General features: G+C 40.5%; 1 protein-coding gene and 1 long non-coding RNA gene across 2 annotated transcripts; both read left to right on the forward strand.

Annotated features, from left to right (window-relative positions):
- Positions 1 to 663: 663 nt before the first annotated feature.
- On the forward strand, positions 664 to 7,118 carry LOC115006178 (dnaJ homolog subfamily A member 3, mitochondrial-like). Its single transcript, XM_029428270.1, is given in 10 exon segments — positions 664 to 897; positions 1,999 to 2,132; positions 2,609 to 2,692; positions 3,320 to 3,424; positions 3,427 to 3,534; positions 3,601 to 3,753; positions 6,080 to 6,227; positions 6,465 to 6,529; positions 6,674 to 6,802; positions 6,980 to 7,118. Coding segments are annotated over 10 exon segments (1,245 nt in total). The 5' UTR covers positions 664 to 698; the 3' UTR covers positions 7,100 to 7,118.
- Positions 7,119 to 10,390: 3,272 nt separating this feature from the next.
- On the forward strand, positions 10,391 to 11,213 carry LOC115006179 (uncharacterized). Its single transcript, XR_003832033.1, has 2 exons — positions 10,391 to 10,491; positions 10,570 to 11,213. It is a non-coding gene; the product is annotated as an uncharacterized LOC115006179 (long non-coding RNA).
- Positions 11,214 to 14,907: the final 3,694 nt, after the last annotated feature.

The raw sequence follows: 14,907 nt of genomic DNA on the forward strand, positions 1-14,907 counted from the left end.
CTGGTCCAGCAGAGCAGTGAACTGTCTCCACCATGAAGCTCCAGAACATGTCCTCCTGGTCCAGCAGAGCAGTGAACTGTCTCCACCATGAAGCTCCAGAACGTGTCCTCCTGGTCCAGCAGAGCAGTGAACTGTTCCACCATGAAGCTCCAGAACGTGTCCTCCTGGTCCAGCAGAGCAGTGAACTGTCTCCACCATGAAGCTCCAGAACGTGTCCTCCTGGTCCAGCAGAGCAGTGAACTGTTCCACCATGAAGCTCCAGAACATGTCCTCCTGGTCCAGTGAACTGTGTCCACAGCTCTGTGACTCCATCTAGTGTCTCCACGGGGCACAACATCAAAGTCTTTACTGCAGCAGCACAAGACATTCAAGTCCGTTCATAAAACCAAGTCTCAATGAAATCCTTCTGCAAACACATTTCATAAAGATTAACATAATGTAATTTATAGTAATTGGCTAGAAATTTGCATCATATTTGAAAAATCCGGGTCCTTTGAAGTTAGTAAAATAAAAACCTACATGTGTATCTTGATGCTTTAATGTGCTCGTTTGAAAAGAGACATGTTATGGAAGCAAAACATCCCAAAATCTTTAAATTGTAGCTTCTCGCATTAAGAAAGTACAGAAGAAAACGTTGAGTAACCCGCACATGCGCAGAGCGCCTCCCACCCGGCGCTGACACCGGCAGTGACGCAAAGATGGCGTCCTCCGCTGCCCGGCTGACTTCACGCTGGTCATCTACCGGACAGCTTTGCGGTCGGTTTCTCACCGTCCCCGTCAGACATGCTGGAGTTTGTTCGGCGACGACATTGCAGACACACCGGGGAGGGACACCGGGCAGCCGGAGCTCCGGTAGAGTCACACACGGAGATGTCGTGACATTGAGACGAGGGACAGGTGAGAGCTAACTGTTAGCTTAGCATCAGAGAGCTTCTCACAGCAGCTTCTCACAGCAGTGACAACAACACTGCACACATACAAACACCGTCTGCAGGCTGTGTGACGAGTATTAGAGAATGACATCAGTCAGGACAGCTAAAGGCTAACTTAGCACTGCAAGGCTAGTTAGCATAAGAGTTAGCACGAAGAAGTATGATGCAACTAGAGTCCCAGCTCCTCCAACAGTGAAACATTTAGACGTGAAGAAGAAATACAACAGTGCAAGAGACATAATGCTGCAAGAACAATAACATATATACATAGAAGAACATTTCAAATGATGCACAGTGGATATAAATACTGTATACATGTGGAATAAACAGTTGTTTGTACTGTTGTTCACAGAGCTCATGCACATGTGTGTGATGCTAATTAAAGTGAGTCACTATGAGAGTCATTCATTATTGTTATGTATTATCTTTGTTGTTAACCCTAACCCAGTTACATGACAAAGATGATGTTTACATGTTATCCCTGAAGTGAAACACAATGATTGAATGTACAATCTTATGTTTTAAAGATTCTTATTCCTGAAGCCCCCAATTAAACTATCTTGACTTCTTTATGTTATTGTTTATTTATTATGTTCCTTTTAAAAATATATAAATTAAATTAATTTTATCTTCATATTTCATTTGATTTATTTTACTTTTTTACAAACTGGAATTTTGCAAGAATTATGCTGAATATAAATATATATAAAACTTTATTTATATATAAATATAAAATGATGATTTGATATTGTGTTATAATCATGATATTGAGTGTACAAATGTCACAATACATTTTGAACATGATGAATATAACTTATTGATTGTATTTTTAAATATTGTTATCTAAAATTATGATAATTTAAATGAATATTCCTGTGTCTCTACCTTTTATGTTGGATCCTGTCAGCAGTGTTTGTAACACCGCAGTGATCTGTGTACGTGATGTACTTTGTGAGTCTTATATCCGTTAATATCTACAGTCAGGAACAAAGACTCTTATTAAACATTAAAGATATGAATGCACAGTCGTACTGATTTAAATCCTCTTGGATCCTTCTCTCTGCAGGCTGCAGCCCCCACGGCCTCGCCTGCCACTCCTTCCACACCGGCTGCAGCTTCACAAGCAAGCAGGACCTCTACGACGTGTTGGGCGTCTCCCGCTCGGCCACTCAGAAGGACATCAAGAAGGCGTACTACCAGGTGGGCCGCAACACACACGCTTCTTCTTACTGAAGTTCACAGAGTTCTGTTCTTCATGTATTTATGAAAAGTTCATAAAGTTTATAAAACCTGTTAATTAGTTGCATACGGTTACCTTTGTTATTAAATAATAAGATTCAATAAAAACAGTTTATTCTTTATTTCATTCATAAGTTATGACAAGTTGTGATGTTACAATATGCCCCGGTCTCCCCTACTGTACCACTGAAGCCTGCCGAAGGGACAGCGACCGTGTCCAACATACGGCGGGATGACAGTACAATCGACCCGCACCATCGCGTCGCTGTCTCTCTGTGTAGCGCCACTCAGTCCAGAGAGCAGAACCGATGCTCCCTCTCCTGGTACCTGGCTTTTTGGATGCGGTTCTTACTTGGAAGCGTGTTTCGGTCCCGCCTGAGCAGATCAGTGTGATGTTCTGATTCTGATCTTGTTTTCTACTTTCTGTCTCCCTCCAGTTGGCAAAGAAGTTCCACCCGGACACCAGTCCAGACGACCCCGAGGCCAAAGACAAGTTCGCCAAACTGGCCGACGCCTACGAGGTGAATCATTGATTTGCTTTTTAAAATGTTGTTGTCGTGTGTCAGAGTCGCTGTTTTCATCATGTTTACTCAAGTTTAAGTTTATTAAAGTCTGAACATCTTACTGAAAGAAAACTGTGTGTGTGTGTGTGTGTGTGTGTGTGTGTGTGTGTGTGTGTGTGTGTCTGTGCGTGTGTGTCTGTGTGTGTGTGTCTGCGTGTGTGTCTGCGTCTGTGTGTGTCTGTGCGTGTGTGTCTGTGTGTGTGTGTGTGCGTGTGTGTCTGTGTGTGTGTGTCTGCGTCTGTGTGTGTGTCTGTGGTGTGTGTCTGTGCGTGTGTGTGTGTGGGTGTGTGTGTCTGTGTGCGTGTGTCTGTGTGTGTGGGTGTGTGTGTCTGTGTGTGTGTGTCTGCGTGTGCGTGTGTGTTTGTGTCTGTGTGTGTGGGTGTGTGTGTCTGTGCGTGTCTGTGTGTCTGCGTGTGTGTGTCTGTGTGTGTGTCTGTGTGTGTGTGTGTCAGTCTGTGTGTATGTGTGTGTGTGTCTGTGTGTGTGTGTGTGTGTGTGTGTCTGTGTGTGTGCGTGTCTCTGTGTGTGTGTGTCAGTATGTGTCTGTGTATGTGTGTGTGTGTGTGTGTGTGTGTGTGTGTGTAGGTGCTGAGTGACGAGCTGAAGAGGAAGCAGTACGACGCGTACGGAGCGGCGGGCTTCGACCCGAGCCGCGGCGGCGCAGCGGGCCAGCAGCAGTACTACAAGGCGGGGGGGGGTCCAACATCGACCCCGAGGAGCTCTTCAGGAAGATCTTTGGAGAGTTCACCGGAGGGGGGGGCTTCGCAGACATCAACAACATGTTCAAGCAGAGACCGGAGGTGGGCCTCAGCTCCTCTGCAGCCTCTCGTTGACGTGTCGTTGGTCTAAACTCTTTGTCTCTGCAGTTCGTGATGGAGCTCAGCTTCTCTGAGGCGGCGAAGGGTTCGGACAAGGAGCTGAGCGTGAACATGGATGACGTCTGTCCGCGCTGCGTCGGGAAGGGCAACGAGCCGGGAACCAAAGTGTCTCACTGTCACTTCTGCAACGGCACCGGGATGGTGAGTGTTGTTATAAAGTGAACATGTTATAAAGTGAACATGTTATAAAGTGAACATGTTATATAGTGAACATGTTATAAAGTGAACATGTTATAAAGTGAACATGTTATAAAGTGAACATGTTATATAGTGAACATGTTATAAAGTGAACATGTTATATAGTGAACATGTTATAAAGTGAACATGTTATAAAGTGAACATGTTATATAGTGAACATGTTATATAGTGAACATGTTATATAGTGAACATGTTTGTTATATAGTGAACATGTTATATAGTGAACATGTTATATAGTGAACATGTTTGTTATATAGTGAACATGTTATATAGTGAACATGTTATATAGTGAACATGTTTGTTATATAGTGAACATGTTTGTTATATAGTGAACATGTTATATAGTGAACATGTTATATAGTGAACATGTTATAAAGTGAACATGTTATATAGTGAACATGTTATAAAGTGAACATGTTATATAGTGAACATGTTATATAGTGAACATGTTATATAGTGAAGATGTTATAAAGTGAAGATGTTATAAGTGAACATGTTATAAAGTGAACATGTTATATAGTGAACATGTTATATAGTGAACATGTTATATAGTGAACATGTTATATAGTGAACATGTTATAAAGTGAACATGTTATAAAGTGAACATGTTATAAAGTGAACATGTTTGTTATATAGTGAACATGTTTGTTATATAGTGAACATGTCATATAGTGAACATGTTATATAGTGAACATGTTATAAAGTGAACATGTTATATAGTGAACATGTTATATAGTGAACATGTTATATAGTGAACATGTTATAAAGTGAAGATGTTATATAGTGAACATGTTATAAAGTGAACATGTTATAAAGTGAAGATGTTATATAGTGAACATGTTATATAGTGAAGATGTTATAAAGTGAAGATGTTATAAAGTGAACATGTTATAAAGTGAACATGTTATATAGTGAACATGTTATATAGTGAACATGTTATATAGTGAACATGTTATATAGTGAACATGTTATAAAGTGAACATGTTATATAGTGAACATGTTATAAAGTGAACATGTATAAGTGAACATGTTATAAAGTGAACATGTTATATAGTGAACATGTTATAAAGTGAACATGTTATATAGTGAACATGTTATATAGTGAACATGTTATAAAGTGAACATGTTATAAGTGAACATGTTATATAGTGAACATGTTATATAGTGAACATGTTATAAAGTGAACATGTTATAAAGTGAACATGTTATATAGTGAACATGTTATATAGTGAACATGTTATAAAGTGAACATGTTATAAAGTGAACATGTTATATAGTGAACATGTTATAAAGTGAACATGTTATATAGTGAACATGTTATAAAGTGAACATGTTATAAAGTGAACATGTTATATAGTGAACATGTATAAGTGAACATGTTATATAGTGAACATGTTATATAGTGAACATGTTATAAAGTGAACATGTTATAAAGTGAACATGTTATATAGTGAAACATGTTATATAGTGAACATGTTATAAAGTGAACATGTTATAAAGTGAACATGTTATAAAGTGAACATGTTATAAAGTGAACATGTTATATAGTGAACATGTTATCAAGTGAACATGTTATATAGTGAACATGTTATATAGTGAACATGTTATAAAGTGAACATGTTATAAAGTGAACATGTTATATAGTGAACATGTTATATAGTGAACATGTTATAAAGTGAACATGTTATAAAGTGAACATGTTATATAGTGAACATGTTATATAGTGAACATGTTATAAAGTGAACATGTTATATAGTGAACATGTTATATAGTGAACATGTTATATAGTGAACATGTTATATAGTGAACATGTTATAAAGTGAACATGTTATATAGTGAACATGTTATAAAGTGAACATGTTATAAAGTGAACATGTTATATAGTGAACATGTTATAAAGTGAACATGTTATAAAGTGAACATGTTATATAGTGAACATGTTATAAAGTGAACATGTTATATAGTGAACATGTTATAAGGTGAACATGTTATATGGTGAACATGTTATAAGGTGAACATGTTATAAGGTGAACATGTTATAAAGTGAACATGTTATATAGTGAACATGTTATAAAGTGAACATGTTATAAAGTGAACATGTTATATAGTGAACATGTTATAAAGTGAACATGTTATATAGTGAACATGTTATAAGGTGAACATGTTATATGGTGAACATGTTATAAGGTGAACATGTTATAAGGTGAACATGTTATAAAGTGAACATGTTGTTATAAAGTTAACTGTAAGTAAAGCGTCTCCCCTGCAGGAGTCCATCATCACGGGTCCTTTCACGATGCGCACCGGCTGCCGACGCTGCGCTGGGAGGGGCTCCATCATCAACACGGTGTGCGCTCTGTGCCGGGGGTCCGGACAGACCAAGAAGAGGCAGACGGTCACCGTCCCGGTTCCTGCCGGTTGGTTTCATGAACACTTTGCAGCTTGTTATTATTCTGCATGTTTATTGTCTGAGTATTCGTCAGTGTGAGACAAAGATGTTGCTCAGTGTTCTGTGTAAGAACTGCAGAGCTTTAAACATTTATTCACAACATGATGTCATTGAAGGTCAGTTTGTGCTTCATGTTTGTTGAACTGTCTGATTATATTATTAGTTTAGTCTTCTGTGTGTTTCATGTAAACCTGCATCTTCTCAGGGGTGGAAAACGGTCAGACGGTGCGCATGTCAGTCGGGAATAAAGAAATCTTCATCACATTCAGGGTGAGTTGTGTTTGAAGTATTTCAAGGACATGTTGGAGCAGCGCGTTGCTCTCACGCGTTGCTCTCACGCGTTGCTCTCACGCGTTGCTCTCACGCGTTGCTCTCACGCGTTGCTCTCACGCGTTGAACGTGACCTGTGTGCAGGTCCAGAGGAGCCCGGTGTTCAGGCGCAGTGGCGTGGACCTCCACTCCGACGTGTTGATCTCTGTCGCTCAGGCCGTGCTGGGGGGCACGGCCACGGCCCCCGGCCTCTATCAGCCCATCAGCATCCTGGTGAGTTCAGCGTTGTGTAACCAGGACAGCAGCAGCGTAAAGCACCGAGTCACAGACAGAAGATTATTGTTTATAGATATTTGCACAGCTGATAATCAGAACATACTGAAGCTCTGCACTTTAAGGTTCTGGATGTTTTCATACTTCAGAGTCTCCTGATACGTTTCTGTGTTCCAGGTTCCGGCCAGTTGCCAGGCGGATCAGGTGATCCGGCTGCAGGGGAAAGGCATCCGCAGGATGAACAGCTACAGCTACGGAGATCACTACGTACACATCAAGATCAGAGTGCCAAAGTAAGACTCTTCTGCGCGTTCATGTTCCCGACGTGATAGATATATATACATATGTATGTATGTATATATATATATATGTATGTATGTATGTATGTATGTATGTATGTATGTATATATATATATATATATATATATATATATGTCTATATCTATATCCTGTCTGTCGCTATCTCTCCTATCTCTCTCTATCTCATCTCCCCTCTGTCTGTCTGTATGTCTGTCTCTCTCTCTCTATCTCTCTATCTCTCTCTCCCTCTGTATGTATGTATGTATGTCTCTCTCTCTATATCTATCTATCCCTCTGTCTGTAGGTCTCTATATCTGTGTGTCTATCCATATCTATCTCTATCTATCCTCTATCTCTCTATCTCTCTTCTCTCTGTGTGTATATATCGTGTGTGATATATATCTCTCTATCTATATCTCTCTCTATCTCTCTTCTCCCTCTCTCTCTCTCTCTCTCTCTCTCTCCTGTCTCTCTCTGTCTCTGTCTATGTCTCTATATCTCTGTCTCTGTCTCGTCGGTCTCTCTCTCTCTCTCTGTCTCTCTCTCTCTCTTTGTCTCTCTCTCTCTCTCTTGTCTCTCTCTCTCCCTCTCTCCTCTCTCTCTCTCTGTCTCTCTCTCTCTCTCTCTCTCTCCTCTCTCTCCCTCTCCCCCCCTCTCTCCCCCCTCTCTCTCTCATCCCTCACTACCTATCCTCTATCTCTATATATATCTACCCTACTCTGCTATCTCTATCTCTCTATTCTCTCCATATATACATATATTGTCTCTATATCTCTGTCTTAATATGTCTATATATATCTATGTCTCTCTGTATCTCCTCTCTGTCTCTATGTGTCTCTCTCTATATATCTACTCTCTCTCTATCTCTCTCCTCTGTCTCCTTATATGTATATATCTATTATCCTTTTGTCTCATCTCTCTATCTCTCTCGTCTCTATATCTGTCTCTCTCTATCTATCTGTCTGCCCTCAGTATGTCTCTCTCTCTCTGTGTCTCTCTATCTCTATCTATCTCTCTCTGTCTGTCTCTATCTATCTGTGTTCTCTATCTCTGTCTGTCTCTCTCATTGTCTCTCTCTCTGTTGTCTCTGTCTCTCCTCTATATCTCGCTCTATCTCTCTCTCCCTCTCCCTATACCCCTATATACTCTCTATATCTATATATCTGTCCTCTCTCTCTCTGTGTCTCTGTCTCTCTACTGTGTCTCTCTCTGTTCTGTCTCTCTCTCTCTCTCTCATCTCTCCTCTCTCCTCTCTCATCTGTCTCCTCTGTCTCGTCTCTCCTCTCTCCTCTCTCTCTCTCTCTCTCTCTATCTCTCTCTCTATGCTCTCTCTCTCCCTCCTCCCCCCTCTCTCCTCTCTCTCTCTCTCTCTCTCTTCTCTCTCTCTCTCTCTCCCTCTCCCCATCTCTCTCTCTCTATTCTCTCTCTCTATCTCTCCCTCTACCCATATCTCTATCTCTCTCTATCTCCCTCTCCCCCTATATCTCTCTCTCTTCTCTCTCTCTATATCATCTATCTATCTATATCTCCTGTGTATCTGTCTCTATATGTCTGCTGTCTTCTATCGTTCTCTCATCTCTATGTCTGTCTCTCTCTCTCTCTGTCTCTCTCTTGTGTCTCTCTCTCTCTGTCCTCTCTCTCCTCTCTCTCTCTCCCTCTACCCCTCTTCTTCTCTCTTCCTCTCTCTCTCATCTCCCTCTCCCCCTCTCATCCTCTTCTCTCTCTCTCTCTCTCTCTCTCTCTCTCCCTCCCCCCTCTCTCTCTCTCTCTCTATCTCTCTGTCTGTCTCTGTCTCTCTCTCTGTGGTCTCTGTATCTCTCTCTTCTCTTCTCTGTCTCTGTCTGTCTGTTCATCTCTTCCTATCCTCTCTCTCTCTCTTCTCTCTCTACTCTCTCTCTCTCTCTCTCTCTTCTCTCTCTCTCTCTCTCTCTCTCTCTCTCCTATGTCTCTATCTGTGTCTATGTCTCTCTCTCTTCCCCTCTTCTGTCTATCTATGTGTCTCTCTATCTCTCTCTTCTCCCTCTCCCCATCTCTTTCTCTCTCTCCCTCTCCCCCTCTCTCTCTCTCTTCTCTCTCTCTGTCCTCTCTCCTCTTGTCTCTCTCTCTGTCTCTCTCTCTGTGTCTCGTCTCTGTCTCTCTCTTCTGTCTCTCTCTCTGTGTCTCTGTCTCTCTCTCTCTCTCATCTCTCTCTCCATCCTCTCTCTCTCTCTCTGTGTCTCTGTATGTCTCTCTCTCTCTGTGTCTGTCTTCTCTCTGTCTCTGTCTGTCTTGTCTCTGTCTGTCTGTCCTCTATCTCTCTCTGTCTCTCTCTATCTGTCTCTCCCCTCTATGTCTCTTCTGTCTCTCTGTTCTCCCTCTCTCTCTCTCTTCTCCTCTCTCTGTGTCTCTCTCTCTCTGTTCTCTCTCTCGTGTGTCTCTCTCTCTCTCTCTCTCTGTCTCTCTGTCTCTCTCTCTCTCTGCCGCTCGCTTTCTGTCTGTGTCTCTCTCTCCTCTGTCTCTGTCTTCTCTCTCTCTCTATGTCTCTCTCTCTCTGCCTCTCTCTCTCTTCTCCTCCCTCTCTGCTCTCTGTCTCTCTCTGTCTCATCCCTCTCTCTCTCTCTCTCCCCTCTGTTCTCTGTCCTCTACTGTCTCTCCCTCTCTCTCTCTATCTGTCTCTGTCTCTCTGTCTCTCTCTGTCTCTCCCTCTCTCTCTCTCTCTGTCTCTCTCTCCGTGTCTCCTCTCTCTCTGTCTCTCTCCTGTTCCGTCTCTCTCTCTCTCTCTCTCTCTACTCTCTCTCTCTCTCTCTCCGTCTCTCTCTCTCTCTCTGTGTCCGCTCTATCTCTCTCTCTCTACTCTCTCTTCTATCTTATAATATATATATCTTAGATATATATCTATCTCCTCCTTTCTAACCCTTTTATCAGCAGTTAAATAAAAACTGATTTTACTTCATGTGTCATATTACAATGTGTTTGTCCTCTGCCCACTAACCCTGTCTCTTCTTCCCCGTTGTGTGTTTGCAATCGAATCCTCCCCATCATATGTCGTTATTGAAAGTTGTTTCTGGTTCCTTGCAGGAAAGTTTGACGCGCAGGCAGCGCTCTCTGTTGCCTGAGTTCGCCGAAGACGAGACGGATGTTCAGGGGACGGTCCAGCGGTATGTCGAGCCTCCTGCAGGCTAGCATCAACATTACCCCCCCCACCTCTTATGTGTTAGAGTGTGAGTGTGCAGGGAGGTGAAGGTTTGTAACACAGACAGGTTGTTTGCAGTCAGTAGTTGAGGCTGATGCCCGTGTGTGTTTGTGTACCAGCAGGGGGCAGCAGCAGCTCAGGAGCAAGCAGCCGCCGCAGGAAGACGAAGGCTTCTTCTCCAAACTAAAGAAAATGTTTAGCTGACAACAGGCTGCAGGTGGAGACATCCTCTGACCCCTGACCTCACCACCCATTCAACCATATTGTACAAATGAACCTTCTCTTCTCTCTGCAGGTAGAAAACCTCGAACCAGGTGAAGGAAGACAAATCCACCGACTGCTGCACGCTGCCTCCTCCTGTGTGGACACACACACACACACACACACACACACACAGGACTGTGGTTCAGCTCTGCAGACAGATGCTCCGCCAACACTTGGACCACACTGAGTGTCGGACAGCTTCTTCTGCAGGATGCTTCACGCCAACATGTCTCCTCGCTTCCTTCACTCGCGTCTCTTCCTCGCAGGAGAAGAAGAAATCCTTGTTTGCATATAAACATATTCAAACTGTGTGACGTGCAGCGTTTATACGTCACGCTGCAGGACAGTCGTGTTCCCTCCTGCAGAAGCCTCCTCACTCCTCGAGCAGCGATCACAGGAAGGCAGAGGACACGAGGAAGCGTGAAGTAACTGTAAAGACAACGTACACTAAACATGCAGTTCTGAGAGATGCTTTGGGAAAATATTCTAATATAATAGAGAAGAGAAGTTGTGATCACGGTTTCTCTTCTTAGTCCAGTAAGATTTATTTTGTGAATGATTCATCAACGGATGCTGAGACTTCCTGTAGTCGTATTTAGCGTCAGATGTCTTTACTTTGATTTGTTGTGAAACTGCTTAATTTAATAAATGAAGCAAATTCTTAATAAACTTTAATTTCAGACCTTTTTCTTTAGTGTGTGTGTGTGTGTGTGTGTGTGTGTGTGTGTGTGAGAGAGAGCGCCTGCAGGGGACACTATGGTAAAAGATGCTCCCTGAGCCTGTGAGGGTCACAGAACATTTGGGGTTTTCCGCCTGAGCTCAGACTCAAAGTGTCTTTAAATCATCCTGGGGGGGCTGCAGGGTGGTGGGGAGCGGTGCATGAGCACCAGGACCCTGTGTGTCTGCGTCCTCACAGTAGATGTTCGACGTGCTTTCTAAAGGATGACGATGATGCAGCAGATCTGAGTTGCTCTCTGCTTCTCAGACGCTCATAGATTTCTCCTTTAGCTGGTCAGGGAGATATTATGGGCTGGATCTATAATGTGGAGTCTTTTCCTTAATATGTCAGAAAACAGACAAGAAGGATTTTATTATGTAAAATCACAACTCACAGTCCAAGCTGAAGTCTCTAAATGTCTCTAGATGTCTCTGAATGTCTTTGACAATCTTCCCTTTTCCAAAGACTGTCGTTCCTTTTCCAGGCCCAATTTATCCCTCTCTATCTGCAACAGCAATAGCTCTTTTTCTTGCGCGAACATTAAAGCTATTGTAGGAGAACCCACATCTCACCAACATTGTCACTTGGACCCTAACCCTAACTTGGAAGAGACAGAAGATCTTGCAGGTCTCTTTATAACCTGAGCCCAGCCTGCTCAGGTGTGCTGAATCAGTGATGAGGAGATGACGAGGTCTCAGCTCCACCAATCAACCTCCTGAAACACAGCTTAAGCACACAACATGGGAAGGACAGGAAAAGGCCACCTCTGAGGCCGTCACAATGTCTTTCAACGTCTCTAAACATCTCTAAACATCTCTGAATGTCTTTAAACGTCTCTAAATGTCTTTAAAAGTCTCTGAATGTCTTTAAACGTCTCTAAATGTCTTTAAACGTCTCTGAATGTCTTTAAACATCTCTAAATGTCTCTAAACGTCTTTAAACATCTCTAAATGTCTCTAAACGTCTTTAAACATCTCTAAAAGTCTTCAAATATCTCTAAACGTCTAAACATCTCTAAATGTCTTTAACCCTTTAAACGTCTCTAAACGTCTCTAAACGTCTTTAAATGTCTCTAGAAGTCTCTGAATGTCCCTTAATGTTTCTAAACATATCTAAAAGTCTTTAAATGTCTCTAGACGTCTCTAAAAGTCTTTAAATGTCTCTAGACGTCTCTAAACGTCTTTAAATGTTTCTAAATGTCTTTGAACGTCTCTGAATGTCTTTAACCCTTTAAATGTCTCTAAATGTCTTTGAACGTCTATAAACGTCTCTAAATGTCTTTAAACATCTCTAAATGTCTCTAAACATCTCTAAAAGTCTCTGAATGTCTTTAAACGTCTCTAAAAGTCTTTAAACGTCTCTAAATGTCTCTAAACATCTCTAAATGTCTCTGAATGTCTTTAAACGTCTCTAAAAGTCTTTCAACGTCTCTAAACGTCTTTAAACATCTCTAAATGTCTCTAAAAGTCTTTAAATATCTCTAAACGTCTTTAACCCTTTAAATGTCTCTAAATGTCTCTAAATGTCTCTGCACGTCTCTGCACGTCTCTGAATGTCTTTAACTCTTTAAACGTCTTTAAACGTCTTTAAATGTCTCTAGAAGTCTCTGAATGTCTTTGAATGTCCCTTAATGTTTCTAAACATATCTAAAAGTCTTTAAATGTCTCTAAACGTCTTTAACCCTTTAAATGTCTCTAAATGTCTCTAAATGTCTCTGCACGTCTCTGCACGTCTCTGAATGTCTTTAACTCTTTAAAACGTCTGTAAATGTCTTTGAATGTCTTTAAACGTCTTTAAATGTCTCTAGAAGTCTCTGAATGTCTTTGAATGTCCCTTAATGTTTCTAAACATATCTAAAAGTCTTTAAATGTCTCTAGACGTCTCTAAACGTCTTTAAATGTTTCTAGACGTCTCTAAACGTCTTTAAATGTTTCTAAATGTCTTTGAACGTCTCTGAATGTCTTTAACCCTTTAAATGTCTCTAAATGTCTCTAAATGTCTTTGGATGTCTTTAAAACGTCTATAAACGTCTCTAAATGTCTCCAAACGTCTCTAAATGTCTTTAAACGTCACTAAACGTCTTTAAACATCTCTAAATGTCTCTAAACATCTCTAAAAGTCTCTGAATGTCTTTAAACGTCTCAAAAAGTCTTTAAACGTCTCTAAATGTCTCTGAACCTCTCTGAATGTCTTTAAATGTTTCTAAATGTCTCTGAACGTCTCTGAATGTCTTTAACTCTTTAAACGTCTCTAAATGTCTTTAACCCTTTAAATGTCTTTAAATGTCTCTAAATGTCTTTGAATGTCTTTAAACGTCTCTAAACGTCTCTAAAAGTCTCTAAAAGTCTCTGAATGTCTTTAAACGTCTCTAAAAGTCTTTAAACGTCTTTAAATGTCTCTAAATGTCTCTACATGTCTTTGAATGTCTTTAAACGTCTATAAACGTCTATAAATGTCTCTAAATGTCTCTGCACGTCTCTGAATGTCTTAAACGTCTCTAAATGTCTCTAAATGTCTCTAAACGTCTCTGAATGTCTTTAAACGTCTCTAAACGTCTTTAAGCATCTGTAAATGTCTCTAAATGTCTTTGAATGTCTTTAAACGTCTGTAAATGTCTCTAAACGTCTCTAAATGTCTCTAAATGTCTCTGAATGTCTTTGAATGTCCCTTAATATTTCTAAACATCTCTAAAAGTCTTTAAACGTCTCTAAATGTCTCCAAATGTCTTTAATCGTCTCTAAATGTCTCTAACCGTCTCTGAATGTCTTTAAACGTCTATAAACGTCTATAAATGTCTCTAAATGTCTCTGCACGTCTCTGAATGTCTTAAACGTCTCTAAATGTCTCTAAATGTCTCTAAACATCTCTAAATGTCTTTAAACGTCTCTAAACATCTCTATAAGTCTCTAAAAGTCTCTGAATGTCTTTAAACGTCTCTAAAAGTCTTTAAACGTCTTTAAATGTCTCTAAATGTCTCTGAATGTCTTTAAATGTCTTAAACGTCTCTAAATGTCTCTAAATGTCTCTAAACGTCTCTGAATGTCTTTAAACGTCTCTAAACGTCTTTAAGCATCTGTAAAAGTCTTTAAACGTCTTTAAATGTCTCTGAACGGCTCTGAATGTCTTTAACCCTTTAAATGTCTCTAAATATCTCTAAATGTCTTTGAATGTCTTTATACGTCTTTAAATGTCTCTAGACGTCTCTGAATGTCTTTGAATGTCTTTAAACATCTCTAAATGTCTCTAAATGTCTCTAAATGTCTTTAAATGTCTCTAAACGTCTCTAAATGTCTTTAAATGTCTCTAAATGTCTCTAAACATCTTTAAACATGTCTAAATGTCTCTAAACGTGTCTAGAAGTCTCTAATGTCTTTAAGCGTCTCTAAAAGTCTCTGAATGTCTTTAAATGTCTCTAAACGTCTTTAAACGTCTTTATACGTCTTTAAACATCTCAAAAGGTCTCTGAATGTCTTTATGTCTTTAAATGTCTTTATTCGTCTTTAAATGTCTCTAAATGTCTCTAAATGTCTTTGAATGTCTTTAAACATCTTTAAATGTGTCTAGAAGTCTCTGCATGTCTTTGAATGTCCCTTAATGTTTTTAAACATCTCTAAACGTCTTTAAATGTTTCTAAATGTCTCTGAACGTCTC

This window comes from Cottoperca gobio, unplaced genomic scaffold, assembly GCF_900634415.1.
Source record: "Cottoperca gobio unplaced genomic scaffold, fCotGob3.1 fCotGob3_64arrow_ctg1, whole genome shotgun sequence".
Lineage (NCBI taxonomy): Eukaryota > Metazoa > Chordata > Actinopteri > Perciformes > Bovichtidae > Cottoperca > Cottoperca gobio.